A 22,962-nucleotide genomic window follows, 5' to 3' on the forward strand; every position below is an offset into this window, starting at 1 on the left:
CCCAGTCTGTACTTCCAAACTTCTGTCTGATAACATCATAATTCCTTTTTCCCCAATTAAATATCTTCCCTTGGTAACTGCTCCTTTCCCTCTCCCAAGTCCATGGAAAATGTGAGGCAGTTGTGATCACTACCACCAAAGTGTTCTCCCACTGCAAGATCTGACACCTGTTGAGGCTCATTGTCAAGCACCAAATCCAAAGTGGCCTCTCCCATCATCGGCCTGTCTACATACTGAATAAGGAAACCTTCCTGAACACACCTGACAAAAACTTCTCCATCAAACCATCTGCATTAAGGAGGTTGCAGTCAAATTTACAGCATGCATTTACAGTGTCATGCTATAAATTCTGTCTTATGGTCCTTCTCCATAGCAACTTGATGAAGACGCAGCACTCCAAAAGCTAGTGCTTCCAAAGAAACCTGTTGGACTGTAATCTGGTGTTGTGATTTTAACTTTGTCCACCCTAGTCCAACACCGGCTCCTCCACATCTTGGTAAACAGTGACCGATCAGTCAGTCAGCATGGATTTACAAAAGGGAATCAAGCTAGGTATCTGGAGTTTTTTGAAAGTGCAACTTGTAGAGTTGATAAAAGGGAGCAACTGGATGTGCTTTACTTGGATTGAAGACTTTTGGTAAGGTCACATAAGAGATTAGCATGTAAAATTACAGTGCATAGTTTAGAGCTGGATAGAGAATTCGTTGGTATACAGGAAGCAGTTGGAATAAACAGGTCTTTTTCCAAGTGGCAGATAGTGACTAGTGGGTACCATGAGAGTCAGTGCTTGGATGCCAGCTATTTGCATCATATATCAATGATTTAGATGAGAGAACTATACATCTCCAAGTTTGCAGATAAAATTAAGCAGGTGAGAGGTTGAAATGTGGGAAGGATGTAGAGATGCTTTAGTATGATGTGGACAAATTCAGTAAGTGGGCAAATGCATGGAAGGTGAAGTGTAATGTGGGTAAATATAAAGTTATCCATTTTGGTAGCAAAAACAGGATGGTAGATGATCTGAATGGTGATAGACTGGAAAAAGGGAAGGTTTAATGAGACCTGGGTGTTTGTTTACGTCAGTCACTGGAAGTAAGCATGTAGGTGCAGTTGGGGGTGAAGAAGGCAAATTGTCTATTGGCCTTCATAGTGAGGATTTGAGCAATATGCAGGGATAGTTTGCTGCATTTGTAAGGGCCTTTGTGAGACTATACCTGGGGTATAATGTACAGTTTTGGCTTCCTTGTCTGAAGAAGGATTTGGAGGGAGTGCAATGAAGGTTTACCAGGCTGATTCCAGGGATGGATTGGTTAGGATTACATTCATTAGAATTTAGAAGAAAGAGAGATCTCATAGACACCTGTTAAATTCTAACAGAGCTAGACATTGTAAACACAGGGAGAGTGTTTCCAATGACCAGGACGTCCTGCAGCAAGGAATGCAGGATATGCTATTTAGGACTGAGATGAGAAACTTGTTCACCCAGAAAATGGTAATCCTGTGGAATTCTCAGCCACAGAAAATGGTGGAGGCCAAAACATTGTATGGTTTCTAAAATTTAGGTATTCTTCGGGCTAAAGAGATGAAAGGGTATGGAGAGGAAGCAGGAACAGGGTACACATTGGATGATCAGCCATTATCATATTGAATGATGCAACAGACTTGAAGACCTGAAAAGCCTACTCTTTTATGCTTTGTTTAAAGAAACCCATGATTACAGTTGTAGTTTTAATACATGTGTGTTTTATTCTTTGTTTAATTCCTGCTCTTGATCTCCTCTACTGTCTGGGAACCTAAAAACAACCCCCACGACAACATTTTCTGCCCCTTGGTTATTTAATTTCCCAATATACAGATTTCATATTATGATTTTCTGAATCAGTATGTTTCCTCACTATTACAAGAATTTGTCCTTTAATAACAATGCTCCCCTCCTCCATTCCCTTTTTGTCTGCCCTTCCTAAATAATGAATGCTTCGTTCTAATTCTTGGTCACCCTGCAGCAATGTCCCTTGAATTGCAATTGTATTATATCCATTTGTGCTGCTAATTTAGCAGTTACCGCAAATGCTCAATGCATTAAGACACACAGCCTTTCAACTTGTGTTTTTAACATTTTTTTGCATTGTGGCCCATTTGTTTTTCTTAAAATTTTTGTCTGCCTTCCATTTTTTTGCTGCTTATCATTCAGCCTTTTGTTTATTTTCATTTGTCCCTGGTCAGGTTCCCACCACTCTACCAATCTACTCATTACATAGACATTGCACATGCCTTAACCTATATACCCACAGTCCAGAACCAGTTACCAGGAATCTGAATACGTCTTCTTACACCACTTCTCCAGCTACTTGTAGATCTGTTATAGCCTGTTATTTCTACTTTCATTGGCTCATGACTGGTAGTAACCCTGACATCTTTGACCTTGGTACCAAGGAGGCAACATACCATCCTAATGAGGAAATGAGAGAAGTGTGGATGGTAGAAATCTGAAACAAAATAAGAAATTGCTAGAAAATCTTAGCAGGTCTGGCAGCATCTGTGGAGGGAAATTGGAGTTGATGTTTTAGGTCCAGTGACCCTTCTTCAGAACTGGTGGTAGCGAGGAAAAGTATTGTTTATATGCAGAAGATGGGGATGGTGAGAGGAGAGTAGACTATGCATGGAGATAAAGCACAGAGATTAAACATCAGTCTTGGAGAACTAATAGTGGCTCCTGGGGCAACAGTAACAAATCTAATCAACATCCATCAACAGACACATCGACCTGGACCCCACATACAAATCACTGCAGCTGAAACTGACACCCGGAAGCGGCAAGAACAAACCAATATGAATACCGGAAGAAACATCAAAGCAGCGCTTCACACAAGGCTCCAACAGCACTGATGATGTTCCCTAGCCAGGGAACGAAACGTTTGCAGCAAAAAACTTCCAGCTCGGCGAACAGAACCACAACAACGGATACCCGAGCTACAAATCTTCAATCAGATTTTAAATCTAATCAAATCAAAATTATTAGCAGTTAACAATGGGTAGTGTATGGTAGCAGCTCATGTATGGGGCGAAAGAATAGGGAAAGACCCTACAGCCATGGTGGTTGTTGTCCTCGTCCTCGTCTTCTCCCCCAACCGAATAAAAACAGTTGCATGTAACCGTAGGTTGCTTCAGCCTTCCTGTAGTCTGCCTTGTGGTCACCCATCCCCCTTTGTATCTGTTCAGTCTTTATCGTGACCGCCTCATTCTGTTGTCCAGAACAGTCTTCACACATGGATGTTCCACAGTAAATTTACCTGCAGCTCCAGCACCAAAAAAATGTTATGTGCCAGTAGCTGCATCTGAGCGCATGGACACTGGAAATGTTCATGATTTCCCACATAGTATAGAAGGAACGTATCAGGGTCGTGCTGTGGTGTCATGATTTCCATTTCAACTAAGCTTGCTAGTTACTCCTTTTAAAGAAAATTAAATATGTGGGGACCTTATTTCACTCTATACACACTTGTTGCAATGCAAAGTTCATACATTAAATCTTTGGAGATCATTCTTTAATATTTAACATTGTTTCCATTATGTTATGTTTTATACTTAATTATCTTGGCCCAACCTTTCTCAGTTAAATCCAAGTAAAGCTGCTTATTTAAATATATACTCTTTCCTAATTTACAGCTGTTTGTAGACTGCCCTGAACAATATGCTTATGGCCTGAGTTTTTATTTTCTGTAATAACATTTTGATGTAACACTTCAGGTGCTATTTAGAAATTGCAGTACCATATATCCAAAGGATCTCATTTTTCCACAGTCAATGTTATCTGTTCAAAGAACTCTAAATGATTGGCCAAACATGATATTCCCCTTCTCAAAAACGTCTTGCCTTTGCCTGAATACAATGAACTTATCCAAGTGTCCTGCTTTAACTTATTTCATCATAGCTTCTGGTATTTTCCCTTGTACATGAATAGAGGGACATGGGCTAGGAGCATGCAGGTAGAACTAAACTGTTTGGTATGAACTGGTTGGACCAAAGGTCCTGTTTTTCTGTGCTGTATGACTCTATGATTGGTGTTAAGCCAACTGACCTGTAGTTTCCCCTATCTGAATAAAAAATTACATTTGTATTTCAATCTAATGGGTCCATCGCTGAGTCAATGGAGTTTTGGAAAATAAAGCTGACACCATAAGATCATAGGACATAATAGGAGCACAATTAGGCCATTTGGTTTGAGTCTGCTCTGCCATTTGATCATGGTTGATAAGTTTCTCAACACATTCTCCTGCCTTTTCCCCATAACCTTTGATCCCCTTACCAATCAAGTCTTTGTCTCTGTCTTAAATAAACTCAATGATTTGGCTTCCACAGCCTTCAGTGGCAATGAGTTCTATAGATTCACTGCCCTTTGATTCCTCTTGATCTCAGTTATAAAGTTTGTTCCTTCAGTCCAGGGCTGTGCCTTCAGATCCTGGTCTCTCGTAGTGGAACGTTTCCTCACTTCAACTCTATCCAGGCCCCTCTGTTCTGTAAGTTTTTTTTCATCAGATTCACCCCTGGGGAAAATGACGACTGCAGATGCTGGAGAGTCAGAGTGGATAAAGAATGTAGCTAGAAAAAGCACAGCAGTTCAAGCAGCATCAGGGGTGAAGGGGAGTCTGTTTCCAATCGAAACCTTTTATCGGGGCTGGAGGAGGGGATGAGGCTGAGAAATAGAGGGAGAGGGCTGGGGGAAAAGTGGGTGGGATGGATAGATGGAGCAGGTTGGTGCTATGATTGGTCAGGGAAAGGGTGGAGTGGATATGTGGTAAGGAAGATCAACAGGTAGGGTCAGGTTAAGGGGTGGAGAGGAAAGGCTGGGCCTAGGATGAAGTAGGCCGTGGGGAGATTTGGAAGTTGGTGAATTCAATGTTAAGGCCTCATGGTTGTAAGCTCCCAAGGCAGAGAGGTGTTCTTCCTTCAGTTTGGGTGTGGTTTTATGATGTCTACAGAGGGGGCCCACGATGGACATGCCTTTGTGGTGTACTATGGGGAGTTGAAATGGCTGGCAACTGGAAGGTAGGATTGATTGAAACGTACAGACCATAAATGTTTCCTGATCTGGTTCCCAAGTTTGTGCTCGGCCTCTTCAATGTAGAGGATTCCACGTCAGGTGCAACCGATGCAATAAATTTGGGTTAGAGAAAATGCATGTGAATCTGACTGACTTGAAATGATTCTTTGGGGACTTGGACTGAGATTCACCTCCTTATCCTTTTAAACTCCCAAGTACAGACTCCGAGATCTCAGGCACTCTTTTTTTTTCATAAGCCCTGCGTTTCCAGGATCGTTCTTGTAAGCCTCTTCTGAGCCTCATCCAAAGCCAGTGCATCCTTCCTTAGTTATGGAACCCAAAACTGCTCGATAATCAAAATGTGGTCTGACCAGAATCTTAGGGAAAAAGTGAGGACTGCAGATGCTGGAGATCAGAGCTGAAAATGTGTTGCTGGAAAAGCGCAGCAGGTCAGGCAGCATCCAAAAAGCAGGAGAATCTACGTTTCGGGCATGAACCCTTCTTCAGGAAGGCTCTTTCCTGAAGAAGGGCTCATGCCCGAAATGTTGATTCTCCTCCTTGGATGCTGCCTGACCTGCTGCGCTTTTCCAGCAACACGTTTTCAGCTCTGACCAGGGTCTTATACAGCCTCAGCAGTACATCTCTGCTGTTTTATTTCAGCCCTCTTGAAATGAATGTTAACATCATATTTGCATTTCTAACTGCCAACTGAACCTTCGTGTTAATCTTAAGCGAGTCCTGAGCTAGAGCTGCCAAGATACTTAGTGCTTCAGTTTTCCGAAGCTTTAGAGAAGAGCATTTCCTATCAACGTGCCCAACCTTCCATTTTGTCGCATTGCATTCCATCTATACATCAACTATCGCATTGCCACTTCTTTTAAGCCTCAAGATTGAGGTTCCTCAGGATCTGGGCACTTGTCAGCCTGCCGATACAATGGTTTACTCAATAGCACATCTTTGGTGATTGTAATTTTCTATCTCCCTTCAATTTCTTGATGATTTATTGTTGCTTCTGGGATGTTACTGGCATCCTCTATAGTAAAGACTGATGCAAAATAGTTATTAAATGTATCTGCCAATTCCTTTATTCTCTATTGTCAATTGTCTGGTCTTTTGTGCACTCTCTAAGACCAGTGCGTCCTGTTAATTCTTTGTCTTTGAACATTTTTCAAAACCTTACCTGTGTGTCGGACTTTGGATAGCTGTCTTTTGTACTTAATTTTGCCCTTTTTGTTTTTTTTGGTAATTTATACTTTTTTTTACATTCTGTCCAAACTCCAGACTTGGCTTCTGTCTTTGTATAATTGTATGCTTTTTCTGTTTAGTTCAATACGATCTTTAACATTTTTGTTAACCATGGTCTATCTCTTGGACTTTTTCTTTCTTGTTGGAATGTATATATTCTGTGCATTATGAAATACCCTTTTAAATATCTGCCTCTGCAGGCACTCATGTCAAATTATTTGGATGTATTGTTGCATTCAAAGGAAAGGGGCCATGAATTTACCTCCCAAAAACAAAAGGGTCAGAAAGAAAAATAAGGTAGGCTACTGTAGTTAGCTATCAGTTTGAGTAGTGCTTGATGTTATTGCTCAAAACGTTTTTAAATGAAAAGCTTGACCGACCTGTACTGACTCAAACTTTTCAATTACAAAGGCACATAAAGCCCCAGTTTTAGTCAGCGGGCTGTGAAAAGCTACTACTCTCTGAAGGCTTCACGGTGGAAGAGTTGCTGAGGTTTCCAGTATTGTTAGTGAAATTCCTCCATTATGTGGGCAGCACGGTGGCACAGTGGTTAGCACTGCTGCCTCACAGCAGCAGGGACCCAGGGTCGATTCCAGCCATTGGCGACTGTGTCTGTGTGCAGTTTGCACATTCTCCCCATGTCTGTGTGGGTTTCCTCCAGGTGCTCAGATTTCCTCCCACAATCCAAAGATGTGCAGGTTAGGTGAATTGGCCATGCTAAATTGCCCATAGTGTTAGGTGTATTAGTCAGAGGGAAATTGGGTCTGGGTGGGTTACTTTTCGGAGAGTCGGTGTGGACTTGTTTGGACGAAGGGCTTGTTTCCACGCTGCAGGGAATCTAATCTAATCATGTGCAGTGGATAAAAATAATCGTAGACAGCTTGTGGCCAATCAGAATTAATTCAACAGAAACAAAGTCAAGGTTGCACTTCATGTGTCATAGGAATGCCTGTTCCTCAATATTGACTCAATAACAATGAATCAAGCTTCCAGAGTAGTTGAGTGGTCTATTCCCTGTAGGGTGGTCCTGTGTAATGCATGTTGCATACAAAAAAAATCTAAGTGCTTTACATTAAGAGATGCCAAGCTGGAGGGGCAAAAGGAAAAGTAAAGGTGTCACAATCAGATTTTGAGAATTTTAAGGTTATCCAGGGAAGAGGCAAAATGGATATAAATGCAGTTGATGACCCATTGACCAATCTTTTGGAAAGTCACTTACAGAAATGTGGTATTTCAAGTGGAGGTAACTTAAACTAGGAACTATAAAGTTAATATAATACAATATTTTGCAATTTGAACTCAGTCCAGGGTTGATTAGTCTTCAAAAACACACTAGATGAGAAAAAGATTCCACATGGTGGCAGTTGAATGAATTTTTGATGTCGTTTGTCATTTGTGCTTATTTGCCCTCTGAGTGAAACGAAAGTGGGAAATTGTTTTCTTTTACAGTCCCGAAGTGTGGACAAACAGCATGCTGTTATCAACTATAACTCTGCTGAAGATGAACACAAAGTAAAGGATCTTGGTAGTCTAAACGGGGTATGTGACAAACCATTACTTATTGGTCAATGATTTTGACACCACTTTTGCTTCACCTTGTTTTGAACTGGTTTAATTATGACATTTGTAACACAAACTGCATAAACAATTAAAAGGATTTGCAAATCTAATGCTTATAATTGAATAGATTCAGAGAACCGCAGTTTAAAAAAATTGTGGAGACGACAATACAATTAAAGTTTTAGTTCAATGATAGGAGAATTGCTCATTAAATTCTGATTGGTGCCTTTTGTTTTCAGACATTTATTAATGAAGCCCGAATACCAGAACAAACCTACATTACTCTGAAGATAGATGATAAACTTCGATTTGGATATGATATCCTTTCCAAATAAAGCAATCTCGTTAGTAAACAATAAAATGTTAATAAAGTTACAAAGCGTCTATAGCATAGAAACAAGCCAGTCAGTTTAACTTGACTACTCTAGCATTTATGCTACACAGAAATCACCACCTGCTCCTCTTTTATACCATTGGCATACTGTAATTTTCCTTTCTAATTATACTTATCTAGTTTCCATTAAGTACTATTCTTGATTACTAATCCTGGTAAATGTAACTGGTATAATTTTATAGGTTTTAAATGTATGCAAGAAGAATTTGTTTTGATTTTACTTTTGACTTTTAATTTTCGCCCCTCCCCTCTTGAAGCTGTATTGTAACCTATAAGTGTGCTAATAGACGACTCGATCATAGTTGTTTGTTTGTTCGTCATGATTCAACATTATTTTGACTTTAGAAAGTCATCACAGCTGAACCTGACCCTTCCCTCATGACATGTTTGCATATTTACCAGCAAAGGATTGGATCGTGAACAACAGAAATTCAACTCTATTTGTTTCTACCTTTTCTGAACACCTCACATTTAAGAAGCTCAGGTTCAATGCTTGAGACTATTGCATGTTATTTAATACTTGCATATTAGATATATAACTTGTACTTGACAGAGCATCAGTGATTTGAAATTACACTTTATACCTTTAAGATCATAAAATATAGGTACAGAATTAGACCATTTGGCTTTCCACTAATTTCCAGTTAATCATTGCAGTCACTACTTTGCTAGCAATAATCAGCAAATTTGACAGTTACATTTTGGTGGCTAAATGTATTTTAGTTTGTAGTGCTGTTGTTTTCCTTCCTTAATGTGCCTTACATACTAATTTGTTCACTGTAGCAAGAGGAGAATTACGAGTCCCAGAGGAAGCGCTGAAGGTAAGAATGGTAAAGCTTGCCTGAAAGCTGCCTGTATCAAATTATATCAGTCATCAAATTGTTATGGTGCAGAATAATGCCATTTGTTCCATTTTGTCTGCAACAGTTAAGATAAAATCATGAAATACTTTGCCATTTTTGGTGTCAGGATGTTATGTACTTATTGGAAAGCACACCATCTGCATGCTTACAGTCGGGTTTTGAGACTATTGAATCTTATTTACAGCATGAGAAATTTACAAGCCAGTTACAGTTGCCACAGAAACTTTCAGAGGCTGAAGGATCAACAGAAGCTCCGGATAACTCTGAGGCCAAAACTGAAGTGATGGCTCATGCAGAGGTGCATAAAACTTCAGGTAATTGCTAAATATTTATTTAATGTTATTGACTGACCTTTATTTTTAATAATTTCATCTAAACATAATTTTTCACTTAAAAATTGCTGTATTAAAATGTGTTGAAATCATCTGTTGCATTAATACTGAAGTGTACCTTATTGAAGGGCTCTTTATGCATTTAGTTGACTGTCTTGTGTTACCACCTGTTTTTCAGGAAACACGAATCAGCGAATAAGAAAATACCTTGTAAATCATGTGCTGAAATGATAAATAGTGAAGGAATAAATTTCATTCTTTACTACTTTTGGACTCAACTTAGGTTGCATGCATCTTTATATTTATTTCAACCATCTACAAAATGTACTGTAGTAGATTTTTGCAAAATAATTTGGTTGAATTAAAGTTTCTTCTGTCAGAAACAGCTGAATACATTATACATTACAGCATTGATGATGCTCAGATGCTGTGTTATCAAAGCTTTAAAATTTACGACTTATAAAGCTGATTATTTTTAAACTTTGCACAACAAAATATTGTACTTGTCATTCAATAAAAAAAAACTTGTTCCATGTGCTGAACTTGCATAACTTACCTAAAAACATATGTGTGAAATTATTGATATCCTCACACCTAAGTTGTACAAATATAATTGTTTGTGTATGTGATATTGTATGAGTCGTCAGAGGCTGTTAAGTTTTTTGTCTTCTGTCTCTTCTCTGGAGTGGCTTTGGATAATTTTGCTTATTTAAAGGGTAGTTTTACATAATTTTTCTGTTTATTATACTTAATGAAATATCAATAACTATTGGTTTAGTTAGAAGGGAGGTTTAGCTGAAGGCACTGGTCAAACCATTATGAAATACAAACTTCCAGCTTAATGACGAAAAATATAATATGTCAAAGTCGACCCTAACTGTGCAAAACACAATTGAAAAATGTGCAGCAACCTCTTCAAGTTTTGTCCAGATCTGTGTTTTTCCAAGCTGTTGCTGTTGTTTAGTGTCTGCATCTCTCTGGACACTCTGCAAAGTGACATTCACACTATAGGTCTATGAACTGTGATTTATTTCATAGACTATTACCACACAAAAAGGAAATCATTCAGGCCATTGGGTCTACTCACCCCTTTCAAGGATCTGTGTAGTTATTTCCGGTGGTTGGAGGGAATCCTGAGGGACAGGGTGTACATGTATTTGGAGAGGCAAGGACTGATTAGGGGTAGTCAACATGACTTTATGCGTGGGAAATCATGTCTCACAAACTTGATTGAGTCTTTTGAAGAAGTAACAAAAAGGATTGATGAGGGCAGAATGGTGGATATGATTAATATGGATTTCAGTAAGGCGTTTGACAAGGTTCCCCATGGGAGACTGGTTAGCAAGAATAGATCTCATGGAATACAGTGAGAACTAGACATTTGGATATAGGTTTGGCTCAAAGGTAGAAGACAGAGGGTGGTGGTGGAGGATTGTTTTTCAAACTGGACGCCTGTCACCAGTGGAATGCCACAAGGATCGGTGCTGGGTATAAGAAGTATAGTTAGTAAGTTTGCAGATGACACCAAAATTGGAGGTGTAATGGACAGCAAAGAAGCTTACCTCAGATTGCAAAGGGATCTTGATCAGATGGGCCAATGGGCTGAGAAGTGGCAGATGGAATTTAATTCAGATAAATGCGAGGGGCTGCATTTTAGGAAAGCAAATCTTAGCAGGAATTGTACACGTAATGGTAATGTCCTAGGTAGTGTTGCTGCACAAAGAGACCTTGGAATGCAAGTTCGTAGCTCCTTGAAGGTAGAGTCGCAGGTAGGTAAGATAGTGAAAAAGGCATTGGTATGCTTTCCTTTTATTGGTCAGAGTATTGAGGACAGGAGTTGGGAGGTCATGTTGCGGCTGTACAGGACAATTGTTATGCCACTGTTGGAATACTGCGTGCAGTTCTTGTCTCCTTCCTATCGGAAGGATGTTGTGAAACTTGAAAGGGTTCAGAAAAGATTTACAAGGATATTGCCAGGGTTGGAGGATTTGAGCTTTGGGGAGAGGTTGAACAGGCTGGGGTTGTTTTCCCTGGAGCGTCAGGCTGAGGGGTACCTTTATAGAGGTTTACAAAAGTAGAGGGACATGGATAGGATAAATAGACAAAGTCTTTTCACTGGGGTGGAGGAGTCCAGAACTAGAGGGCATACGTTTAGGGTGAGAGGGGAAAGATATAAAAAACCTAAGGGGCACCCTTTTCATGCAGAGAGTTGTACATGTATGGAATGAGCTGCCAGAGGAAGTGGTGGAGGCTGGTACAATTGCAACATTTAAGAGGCATTTGGATGAGTATATGAATAGGAAGGGTTTGGAGGAATATGGGCCGGGTGCTTGCAGGTGGGACGAGATTGGATTGGGATATCTTGTTGGCATGGACAAGTTGAACTGAAGGGTCTTTTCCATGCTGTACAACTCAATGATTCTATGACTCTATTTCCACTTGTGTACTTTTGCCATATCCCTGTAAAGTTTGCTCCTTCAGTTTTGTCTTGGTTCCTTCCAGGTCACTGTATATCATTCTGCTGGGCAGCCATTCTGTTGGGCAATGCTCTCCATATTCTAACTGACCATTTGAGTAAAACCAGTTTTCTCATGTTGCTTTTGGTTCTTTTGTCAGTCACCTCAAGCCTTTAGCTTTTGGTTGTCTACCCTTCTATGATTGGAAACTGTTTCCCTTATTAACGATACATAAATGCTTTTAAATTATTTTAAAACCTATCAAATTTCCTTTTAACCTTCTGTGCTCAAAGGGCAAATTCAGCTTCTCCAACTTATGCATATTTTATTTAATAATTACAGCAGGTTTGACTATCTTTTGTAGCAAGTGGTATGTTTATAAAATTGAGGTGCTCTACAATTAGCTTTTGTTTTCAGTTGGTCTTTGTCAAATTTTATATCCTTTTTTAGAGTCATAGAGTCATAGAGTCATAGAGATGTATAGCATGGAAACAGACCCTTCAGTCCAACCCGTCCATGCCGACCAGATATCCCAACTTAATCTAGTCCCACCTGCCAGCACCCGGCCCATATCCCTTCAAACCCTTCCTATTCATATACCCATCCAAATGCCTCTTAAATGTTGCAATTGTACCAGGTCTCCACCACATCCTCTGGCAGCTCATTCCATACGCGTACCACCCTCTGCGTGAAAAAGTTGCCCCTTATGTCTCTTTTCCCCTCTCACCCTAAACCTATGCCTTCTAGTTCTAGACTCCCCAACCCCAGGGAAAAGACTTTGTCTATTTATCCTATCCATGCCCCTCATAATTTTGTAACCCTCTATAAGGTCACCCCTCAGCCTCCGACACTCCAGGGAAAACAGCCCCAGCCTGTTCAGCCTCTCTGTAGCTCAGATCCTCCAACCCTGTAAATCTTTTCTGAATCTTTTCAAGTTTACAACATCTTTCCGATAGGAAGGAGACCAGAATTGCACGCAATATTCCAACAGTGGTCCTGTACAGCCGCAACATGACCTCCCAACCCCTATACTCAATGCTGTGACCAATAAAGGAAAGCATACCAAATGCAGCCTTCACTATCCTATCTACCTGCGACTCCACTTTCAAGGAGCTATGAACCTGCACTCCAATGTCTCTTTGTTCAGCAACACTCCTTAGGACCTTACTATTAAGTGTATAAGTCCTGCTAAGATTTGCTTTCCCAAAATGCAGCCCCTCGCATTTATCCGAATTAAACTCTATCTGCCACTTCTCAGCCCATTGGCCCATCTGGTCAAGATCCTGTTGTAATCTGAGGTAACCCTCTTTGCTGTCCACTACACCTCCAATTTTGGTGTCATCTGCAAACTTACTAACTGTACCTCTTATGCTCTCACCCAAATCATTTATGTAAATGACAAAATGTAGAGGACCCAGCACCGATCCTTGTGGCACTCCACTGTCTCAGGCCTCCAGTCTGAAAAACAACCGTCCACTCCCACCCTCTGTCTTCTACCTTTGAGCCAGTTCTGTATCCAAATGGCTAGTTCCCCCTGTATTCTGTGAGATCTAACCTTGCTAATCAGTCTCCCATGGGGAACCTTGCCTTACAGAAGTCCATATAGATCACATCTACCGCTCTGCCCTCATCAATCTTCTTTGTTACTTCATCAAAAAACTCAATCAAGTTTGTGAGACATGATTTCTCACGCACAAAGCCATGTTGACTATCCTGAATCAGTCCTTGCCTTTCCAAATACATTTACATCCTTGCTTTCCTTGCGTTGCTTTCCATTTTTTTCCCCACTTCAGCTTTTTGTCTCTTCTATCCTTTTATTTGTTACAACTGTACTTAGAATCTAATGCCAATTATACAATTAAGTTTAACTAGCAGAATGTTTGAAGTAATGAAGATAAACTTGGTTTAAAACTGCTGCTGTAGTTGTGATCTACAGTTTCATAAATAGTCAGCTGCCAATGGCTATTTCAGCTGCTTGGCTGTAAGCAGCCTGCTGAATGATGTAATAGTTCTCAATTTGCACAAGGTGGCCAACACTGATGAAAATGGACTTCAACCAGTGTTAAACGCTTTAAAATATATCACAAGCTCAAATATCAGCTTCTGTGATTGGACTGTGAATTTTGTGTCATAGGAGATTTGTATTATTATAGTAAGCATGAAGCAGCCCTTGTGAAAGCTGAATGAACACAAATTTAGTAAATATAGCTTTAAACTTATGAGTTTATTTACAGAGTATCAGCACAAAAGGAAAGTATTTTTTATGGTTCAAGCTGAATGTTCTTTCAATTAAGTACATCAAATTACTTTTCTGCAAGTTTATTAAATTATTTACATTCAGGTCTGCACTTTGTTGACAGACATGGTATATGACAACTAATGCTCCTTGGGTTTCCATTTTTTCCTGACATCCAGTAGACATATCTGCTATACCTATAGCCCGTGGAACCCCTTTATATGGACAGCCTGCTTGGTGGGGTGAAGATGATGCAGATGATGAAAATTCAAGCAAACAAGATCCCAAGCCTGGGAATGTGAAGATGGAAAGCAGTGCTACAGGAGGTGGGAGCCCAAGTGGTGAGTCTCTGCAGTATTAATTTGTCAGCAGCTAATTTATAGACTACAATGGTAAAACCTATATTTCAGTTGCTTTTACAAAAGAAATGCTATTCGATTCAGAGGAGGGTGTTGTTTCCTGTCCCTTCATGTTATTGTTAAGCATAATATATTTGGAAAATATTTTTGCTTGTTTCCTTTTTAGAAGTGTTGGCTTCCATTGGAACTTCCTATTTGAAATAGGAAGTTCACATGGAGAATTACTAGTGTCAAACTGTAATGAATGCATCATGTTACCAGGTTAATTTGCTATATTATTATGAAAGCTTCCAATTGATGCACCGAAACTGATTTTAAACTAAGTTCCATTAATATAAACCAGAATTTGGATGCATTTTTGGTATTTGTTTTTGCTTTTAGACAATTGTCAAGAAATTAGGGCAGCACGGTGGCTCAGTGGTTAGCACTGCCTCTCAGCACCAGGGATCAGAGTTCGATTCCAACCTCTGGTGACTGTGTAGAGTTCGCACGTTCTCCCTGCGCCTGCGTGGGTTCCCTCCGGGTGCTCCAGTTTCCTCCCACAATACAGAGGTGTGCAGGCTAGGTGAATTGGCTATGCTAAATGGTCCATAGTGTTCAGGTATGTGTAGAACAAAGAACATTACTGTGCAGTACAAACCCTTTGGCCCTCAATGACCAATCTGAAGCCCATCTAACCCATCTAGGTTAGGTGCTTGGTCAGGGGTAAATGTAGAGTAATAGGGAAATGGATCTGGGTAGGTTACTCTTCAGAGGATCGGTGTGGACTTGTTAGGCCAAATAACCTGTTTTGCACTAAGGCTTCTATGAAAACAATGATCACACTTTTTTACAGTGCCACTGAAACACAGAGGGAATTTAGATTTTTGTTTGCAAATTGTCATTTTTTTTATATACTTCACTGAAATCCTGATAAATATATATCACTTCTTATCCCCTGTGGGAAAATATGCAGTTTTGAAAGAAATGTTTTTGGTAGCTGTTCCAGGAAAGATTTAAATTGTGACTTTTTTGTAAACTTCAGTCCTTATATAGTGAATTTCACTGTCCTAATACTTTTTCAGAAGATGCCAAGGAAGTTAGTAAACCCAAAGATGATAGAAAAGACTTGGAACAAGTAATTTATCCATTCTGTAGAGAACCAAGCTATTTTGAAATCCCTACTAAAGAATTTCATCAAGCTGCTGTATCAATGGAAAGTTCAATTCATGAAATCCCTACAAAAGATACAGAAGCCACTCGTGCAGTCGTTCAAGGGCATGCTTCGTTTACTATTGAATTTGATGATCATACTCCAGGCAAAGTGACAATCAAAGATCATGTCACCAAATTCACACCCGACCAGCGTCATAAGCAGAAGAAGTCTCCTCCAGCTGCCAAAGAACTGTCTGGTCTCCAGGCTGCAATGAAAGCAGCAGAAAGCAAAGTGGCTGATTGGCTGGCACAGAATGATCCTCCCAGAATAAGACGTGAATCGATGGATGATGATTGCAAAAGCATAAAGAGTGATCTCTCTGTTCAGATGAGGCGATTAAAAGGTAAAACTCTTGTTAGTTATCAAAGATATGTTAATATTGCAAAAGGCTGCAAGTCAATTTTGATATTTGGTTTAGTCTCCAACATCATATCTGGCTAGGCCATATCAAATGTCATTATGTTTCACTCCCCTTTTTAAACTGCTGACTCACACTTACTCTCAAGAGCAAAGATAATCTGTCCATATCATCTATTATGTTAAAACTTTTTCTCCTGTTCCTTTCACTCTCTCACCTGAACAACAAATGTGAAGTTAATGGACCTCTTATTAATATTGAAACCAACCATTTCATTCTTTAAATTTCCCTTTCCTTTCAAAGCTACAAATACAAAATTGTATTGCCTAATCAAATTCACAAATTATGTCCCCTAGTGCTTTTCCCGTATGTGCCCTCAGACTCTCTCTATATTTTTAAATTGGCTTAATCTGTGGGTTTTTTGTGAACTTGAGTTTGAGACATAGTGGCGATACCTGAATTGTATTTTTAGGTCAGTAAAAAGGCACATTGGAAATTTTTTTTGACACATCGCTTCTTGAACTCCAAGTGGTTCCAAATAATTGCCAGTTTGGTTGCTTGAACTCACTTCAAGGAAAATAGCTTTCAACTTTCATGTGTTTTTATGATTTTTATGTCTGTTCTTCTGTTTGAACATGTTTGGTTTTTCACTTGAGAGAAGCTTGCTTGGTTATGCCGTTTGTTTCTGAGCACCTTAGTGATGAATCATCTGTAAAAGCTGATTGTCCACTTGAAGAGCAACTGGAGTACTTGATACTGTGTTTCCTGAGCAACGTTTTCTGCTTCACAGTACGAAGTGTTATCTAGAATCAATCTAATCCATAAACATTCAATAACTACACGTTCAAGATTACTTTAAAAATCGTTTCCTTATTCCTATGTAGAATCAAGTTGAACGATCATTTTTTAAAATTGGACCCATTTCAGCTTGCAAGAAATGCACTGTTCTTTCCTAAAGTCAGGAAGTTAATCGGCCATAGTTGAGATGAAAAATATTGCAATTGATGCAAACTTGTTCAATGAAAATGTTAAGTGCTAATCTGATGGGGCAAATAGTAAGAGCATTTAAGCTCAAAGTTCTTCAAAATTATTCAAAAGGATGCAGGTGTGTTGATGCTCGTCATATTTGGATTTTTTTTCTCTCAGATTTTAACCACTTTAAAAGTAGTTCAGTAGTGCTGGAAGGATGGTGAAAAGTAATTTAAAAGAGCAACTGTGATACTCTTCCTCATGTATCCCAAGGCTTAATACTGTACCAGAGCCAAGTCTGTTTCCTAACAGATAATTTTGTACTAAGAATTTTTTTGTTTTAGGAAAATGAAAAGTGAGTGTACAATTTGTATTCCATTAGGAAGAAGAATTTATTAATATTTTTTGTACCTGATCATGTTCTTGTAGTTGCTACATGAGAACTGACTGTGTGAGCAAAGATGCAAAACAGTACTTAAGCATCTGTCTTTCAATTGCTTGTGGTCAGTTAATTCAATTGGCTGGCTGGCTGGTTTGTGATGCAGAGTGATGTGCCAACAGTGGAGTTCAAACCCACACTGGCTGAAATTATCGCAAGGGACTCTCCTCCTCAACCTGTCGTCATGTCTGAGGTGTGGTAACCCACCATCTCTAATGAGCACAGACCTATGGTCTGGTAGGGCTATGATGATTTCACCTTCAATTGCAAAATATTGTTTGTCTAATTCCAACTTTGAGGAACTTCTTGATGACCTAGGGTTCTTTAGTCTTAAACAGAAAGAAAAAAAAAGTCTCTGGGGAAGGATTATGAAAGTATGTAAGATAGGCAGAGTAAATCCAAAAGTATATTTAGGGTAACTGAAAAATGTGCCCAGAGTTTGAAGGATAAGTTTTAAGTTCCCAATTATTGCATATATTGGGATATTTATTTATCACTTAGCAACTTGAAATGTGCATTAATTTAGTTAAATAAAATTAAACTTAGAGATTTACATGTATGTATGTGGAAGACCACATCATTTTAATATGCTGATATCTGACCAGCTTTGTGAAACAAAAATAGTGTTGTAATTGTCAGGTCCGAGTTTGTGGAGAGAGAAAGTGTTGATATTTCAGTTTACGAGCCTTTTTCAGAACTTTGTGTGCCAACCTTTGCTGACTAGTTCGACTTAATATTTTGTCATTTTCTCCGTGAGGGATGATTGCACATTTGGTAGAAAAATTAAGGGACCAGATGACCGCTATTCCCCTTTATTGTATAACTTGAACAACTGGCTTCTTTACTGACAGCAGCCAGTGCCAGTATGCTACTTGTTTTTGTTTTGCTAACTTCTTGAGAGGTACCTTGTTTTATGTCCATTTCCCTTGCTTTCTCTAGCCTGTTTTTAAAAACTATATTCTTGCTGTATTTTTTCAAAATGGTGAGACAGTCTGTGATTTGAATGCATTTTAATTTGCTATTTATATTTGTGTGGTTATTGACTGCTGAGCTAACTTTCCTTTTAGAAAATATCCAGAAAATACTAACCTCATGGGAAGAGGTGACCCTTTTTTAAAACAATTGTTTTTATGAATTTCTTCAAGCATATAGTTGTCATGAGCAAACAAAGTATTTGGCAAATTTTATTTAAATTTATATTGAAATTGTCACTTCTCCCATGTAAATTTAATTTTTATCATGTGTCCCTCGCAAGAGATGGGTTTTTTTTTAAAAAAATTAACCTTATTCTTTTGAATACTTAGAAAGTAATGAAGCACCCTTAGCTTGCTGAGCACGTGTACAAGGGAAGAATGGAGCAGCTGTACTACTTGGCTCATTTGTAAAAGAACTGCAACTCAGTTTTTCACTTGAACAATGACAAGAGCTTTGAGAACAATAGCAACTCAGTTCTGCCCCAGAGTCATTGTTCACATCTTAAAACGTTTATTGTTTGAATTGTGTTAGTATTGTTTGTCATCATTTCTGAAGGACTACCAAATTTGGCAGTGACCAGTTTCTAAATGTCATCTTGCATTCTTTTCTTCCACTCAACGTAAAACACAAGCAACTATTTTTGAGCTTTTAGAAGTTAAAATTTAATGTTTGATTTCTCGTTTAGGGAGTAAACATGATGATGGAACGCAAAGTGATACAGAAAATGGAAATGGCCAAAGGTGTGCTCATAAACACCCTGCCCTCGAAGATCAATTGAGGATGTATTGTGCAGAACAACAGAGGCTTCATCATCAGAAGATTGCAACTTCAGAAAAGGCCCGTGAGGTTCCTTCAATGAGTAGGACTGCCTTTATGATTGAATTCTTTGATGACGATCATCCACGCAAGCGACGATCCTATTCTTTTACACAAAGTTCACCAGCTGTACCCCAAGAAGGTCCTCTTCCTTTTCCACCTGTGAAGCCAGACAGGTTAAAAGGTGGCATAGTTGATTCAAAGACAAATTCTTCAACACATCAGCCAAGTACCCCTCATACTAAATCACCTCACAGTGTACATGAGCTTCATCAAACAAAACATTTACAGAAACAAAAATCTAATGAACCATCAGTTCCTTTAATATCTGCCCAAACTATGCAGTTAAGAAGTTCTGGTAGTACTGGGCACAGACAGAATCAAAGTCAGCATTTCGAACAACAGACAAAACTTTCTCCATTGGCCACAAAGGAAACTGAAGATGATCAGAGTGATAAAGGAACATACACCATCGAACTTGAAAATTCCAATATGGAAGAGGAGGAAGCTCGTAGAATGATTGACACGGTAAGAGTAAAGAATGCATGTTGTGTCCTACGAATTATTTTCTAAGTGAGAAATTTGTGTTTTTGTATTTATTCACTCACCAGATCTGAGCAATGGGAAGACTTGAATTTATTCACTATATTTATTGAGCAGTTACTGTAATACATAGAATAATTGGATTTAAGTGAGAATGAGGTAGTGATTGCAGCATGTTGCCAACTTGATTGTTCTTCTAGTTGCACTTGAGATAATGTTTACAATTACTGTCTCAATCTGCAGGCAAAGAAATGTTTGTTGTACTGTTTTATGACTGTTAAGCCTGGTCTTGAAATCTGTAATTGCAAGGGACCAATATCCTGTCGGGGAGATTTGCTAGAGCTGCTCAGACTTTAAGCTAGTTGCGGAGTTGGATGGAGGAGGAACCAAAGCCATAGCACGAAAAGGTGGAGGCAGGTAGAGTACATGAGAGGATCAAAGCAGACGAGCTTGGCAGAGACTGAGGCAAGACTGACAAATTAAACTGCATTTACTTCGATGCAAAAGACATGACAGGTAAGGCAGATCAACTTAGGGCATGGCTGGAAACTTAGGACTGGGGTATCATAGCTACTACCAAAACATGGCCTGGATGGACAGGACTGGTAGCTTAATGTTGTGGGATATAGATCCTATAGGAAGGATAGGAAGAGAAGCAAGAGAGGGGGAATGACGCTTTTAGTTAGAGAGAATGTTATGGCTGAGGTTACTCCTGGGAGATCATCCAGTGAAGTTATGTGGGTGCAACTCACCTTAAACCTATTCCCTCTAGGTTTGACTCTCCTGTCCTGGGATAAAGACCTTGTCTTTCATGCTATTCATGTCCCTCATGTTTTTTTTATAACCAGCTGCAGTTTTAATTCTTAAAATAATTAGAACCAGAGTCAATTATAACATATTGGTTTAGCAAATTTTATATTCGCACCATTTAAATTTGATCCACTTGATCTCATGTAAAGCAATATCTATCACTCTTGGTTTCATTTAATTTAGATTAATCTAAGTACAGGAAATGATAGGGATTTTTAAAAATACAAGCAGTGCTCACAGTTTGATATGCGATAGTATGCTGTCTGGTTATTTTTATATAGCTGCTTATATCACTATACTGTTCCAGGTTTAATAATACTTTATGCATGGTTACCTTATTTTTCTAATTATATTTCTGCACTATATATTTTACCTTTCTCTTTAAAATATATTTTTATTTTAAAAAATGTATTTTTTTCTTATGAATCTCTCAATACAAAACCAAACAATTCAAACCAATGTTAGAAAACAAACCCACTGATTACATAGCAACTAATCACTAAACAAAAAAAGGCAAATCTTAACAATAATAACCATAAAACAGCTCAGTGAAACAAAGCAATGGCCCTCGATCATCAAGCACATATGTTTATGCATATTCATATCTTTGTAGTTCCTCCTCTCTGGATACCAGATTCATTGCATGGAATTGCCAAAGCTATATAAAGGCTCTTATTAGTATGGCGCACAAATCTGTACACAGGAAGTCCAAAAAGGACTGTCACATCTTATAGGAATTCTCAGTTTTATGATGCACCATACTCGTAAGGAAGTCCAAGGGGATATGCTCCATGACTAACTTACACCAGCCTGCCAGCCCCAGGGGTGTTTACCAATATCCACCCTAATAGAATGTTATTTCTTGCACAAAAAGTGAAGAGATTGAAAAGCCTTTTTTTGTGTGTGCGCATCTAATGAAAGTGAATTAACAAAGCCAAGAAGAGAAGATACCGGATCCATCTCCACCTCCGTCCCCAAGGCCTTCACTATTTTGCCTACCGCAGTATGACCGCAGTCTATGGTGGGACCAAAGGTGTGGTTTTATAAACTTCTATGAGGTCACCCCTCAGCCTACTCAACCTCTCCCTGTAGCTCAAATCCTCCAACCCTGACAACATGCTTGTGAATCATTTCTGAACCCTTTCAAGTTCACTTTCTTGGGATTGTATTATAGGCCCCCCCAGTAGCCAGCAGGAAATTGAGAAACACGTATGTCAGGAGAGTCATATCAAAAAAAAGGTTGTAATGATAGGGGATTTTAACTTTACTCCCCAGCTAAACCCTTAACATTGACGGCCTCAGTCCGTTTGTAAATTCAATTGTGTGCAAGAAAACTTCCTCCTTCAATATATGAATGTGCCTCTTGGAGGAGGAGCAATACATGAACTTCTGTTGCAAAATAAAGCAGAGCAAGTGACTCAAGTATCAGTGGGAAAGCACAGTGGGGGTAAGTGACCACTTAAAATAGTGATGGAAAAGGATAGACTTGATCTAAAAGTTAAAGTTCTAAATTGGAGTAAGTCCAGTTTTGACGGTATTAGACAAGAACTTTCAAAAGTTGATTGGGGGAGGCTATTCGCATGCAAAGGGATAGTCGGGGAGAAGCGAGAGTTTAAGAATGAGATATTGAGAATTCGGAGACAATATGTTCCTGCTAGTGTGAACAGCAAAGCTGGTAGGTGTAGGGAATGTTGAATGACTAGTGAAATTGAGCCTTTTATCAAGAAAAAGGCACGTGATCAGTAGAGACAGTTGAGATTAAGTGTATCCTTAGGAGTATAAGGGCAGTAAGAGTATACTTGGGGAAATCAGGAGGACTAAAAGGGGGCATAACTCTATTTACCAAATATTTCAAGGGGAATTCAAAGAGATTCTTTAAGTGCAAAAGAGTAACTAGTGAGAGAATAGAGCCCCTTAAACATCAATGTGGCCAACTATATGGGGAACCACAGGAAATAGGTGAGATACTAAACAAATATTTCATGTCATTCTCTACTGTGGAGAAGGGCATGGAAGCTAAGGAACTCTGAAATAAATAGTAATGTCTTGAAAAGGGTTAATATTGCAGAAGTGGAGGTGCTAGAGATCTTAAAATACATAAACTAGATAAATCTTCAGGACTCATGATCAGGTTCTTCCAGAGCTTTGTGGGAAGCTAGGGAAGGCGTTGCTGGGCTGCTTGCTGAGATATTCATATTATCGACAATCCACTGCTGAAGTGATGGAAAACTGGAGATAAATAATGGTATATTAAGGAAAAGACAGGGAATTCTAGACCAGTGAGCCGAACTTCAGTGGTAAGTTGTTGGAGGGCATTCTGAGGGACAGGAATTGTATGCATTTAGAAAGGCAAGGACTGATTAAGGATAGT

The 22,962-nt window shown here is 39.1% G+C and overlaps 1 protein-coding gene across 12 annotated transcripts in view; it reads left to right on the top strand.

Annotated features, from left to right (window-relative positions):
- Nucleotides 1-22,962, top strand: part of cep170aa (centrosomal protein 170Aa) — a 168,265-nt gene that overhangs the window by 46,639 nt on the left and 98,664 nt on the right. For 11 of the 12 annotated variants that reach the window (XM_060831300.1, XM_060831304.1, XM_060831303.1 and 8 more), the window contains 7 exons: nt 7,736-7,825; nt 8,086-8,164; nt 9,003-9,061; nt 9,288-9,417; nt 14,307-14,468; nt 15,551-16,024; nt 19,108-19,766. In XM_060831300.1, the coding sequence (XP_060687283.1) occupies nt 7,736-7,825; nt 8,086-8,164; nt 9,003-9,061; nt 9,288-9,417; nt 14,307-14,468; nt 15,551-16,024; nt 19,108-19,766 (1,653 nt within the window). The remainder of the gene's footprint in view (nt 1-7,735; nt 7,826-8,085; nt 8,165-9,002; nt 9,062-9,287; nt 9,418-14,306; nt 14,469-15,550; nt 16,025-19,107; nt 19,767-22,962) is intronic. The other variant, XM_060831301.1, reaches the window with a different exon arrangement.

This window comes from Hemiscyllium ocellatum, chromosome 10, assembly GCF_020745735.1.
Source record: "Hemiscyllium ocellatum isolate sHemOce1 chromosome 10, sHemOce1.pat.X.cur, whole genome shotgun sequence".
In the NCBI taxonomy this organism is placed as follows: domain Eukaryota; kingdom Metazoa; phylum Chordata; class Chondrichthyes; order Orectolobiformes; family Hemiscylliidae; genus Hemiscyllium; species Hemiscyllium ocellatum.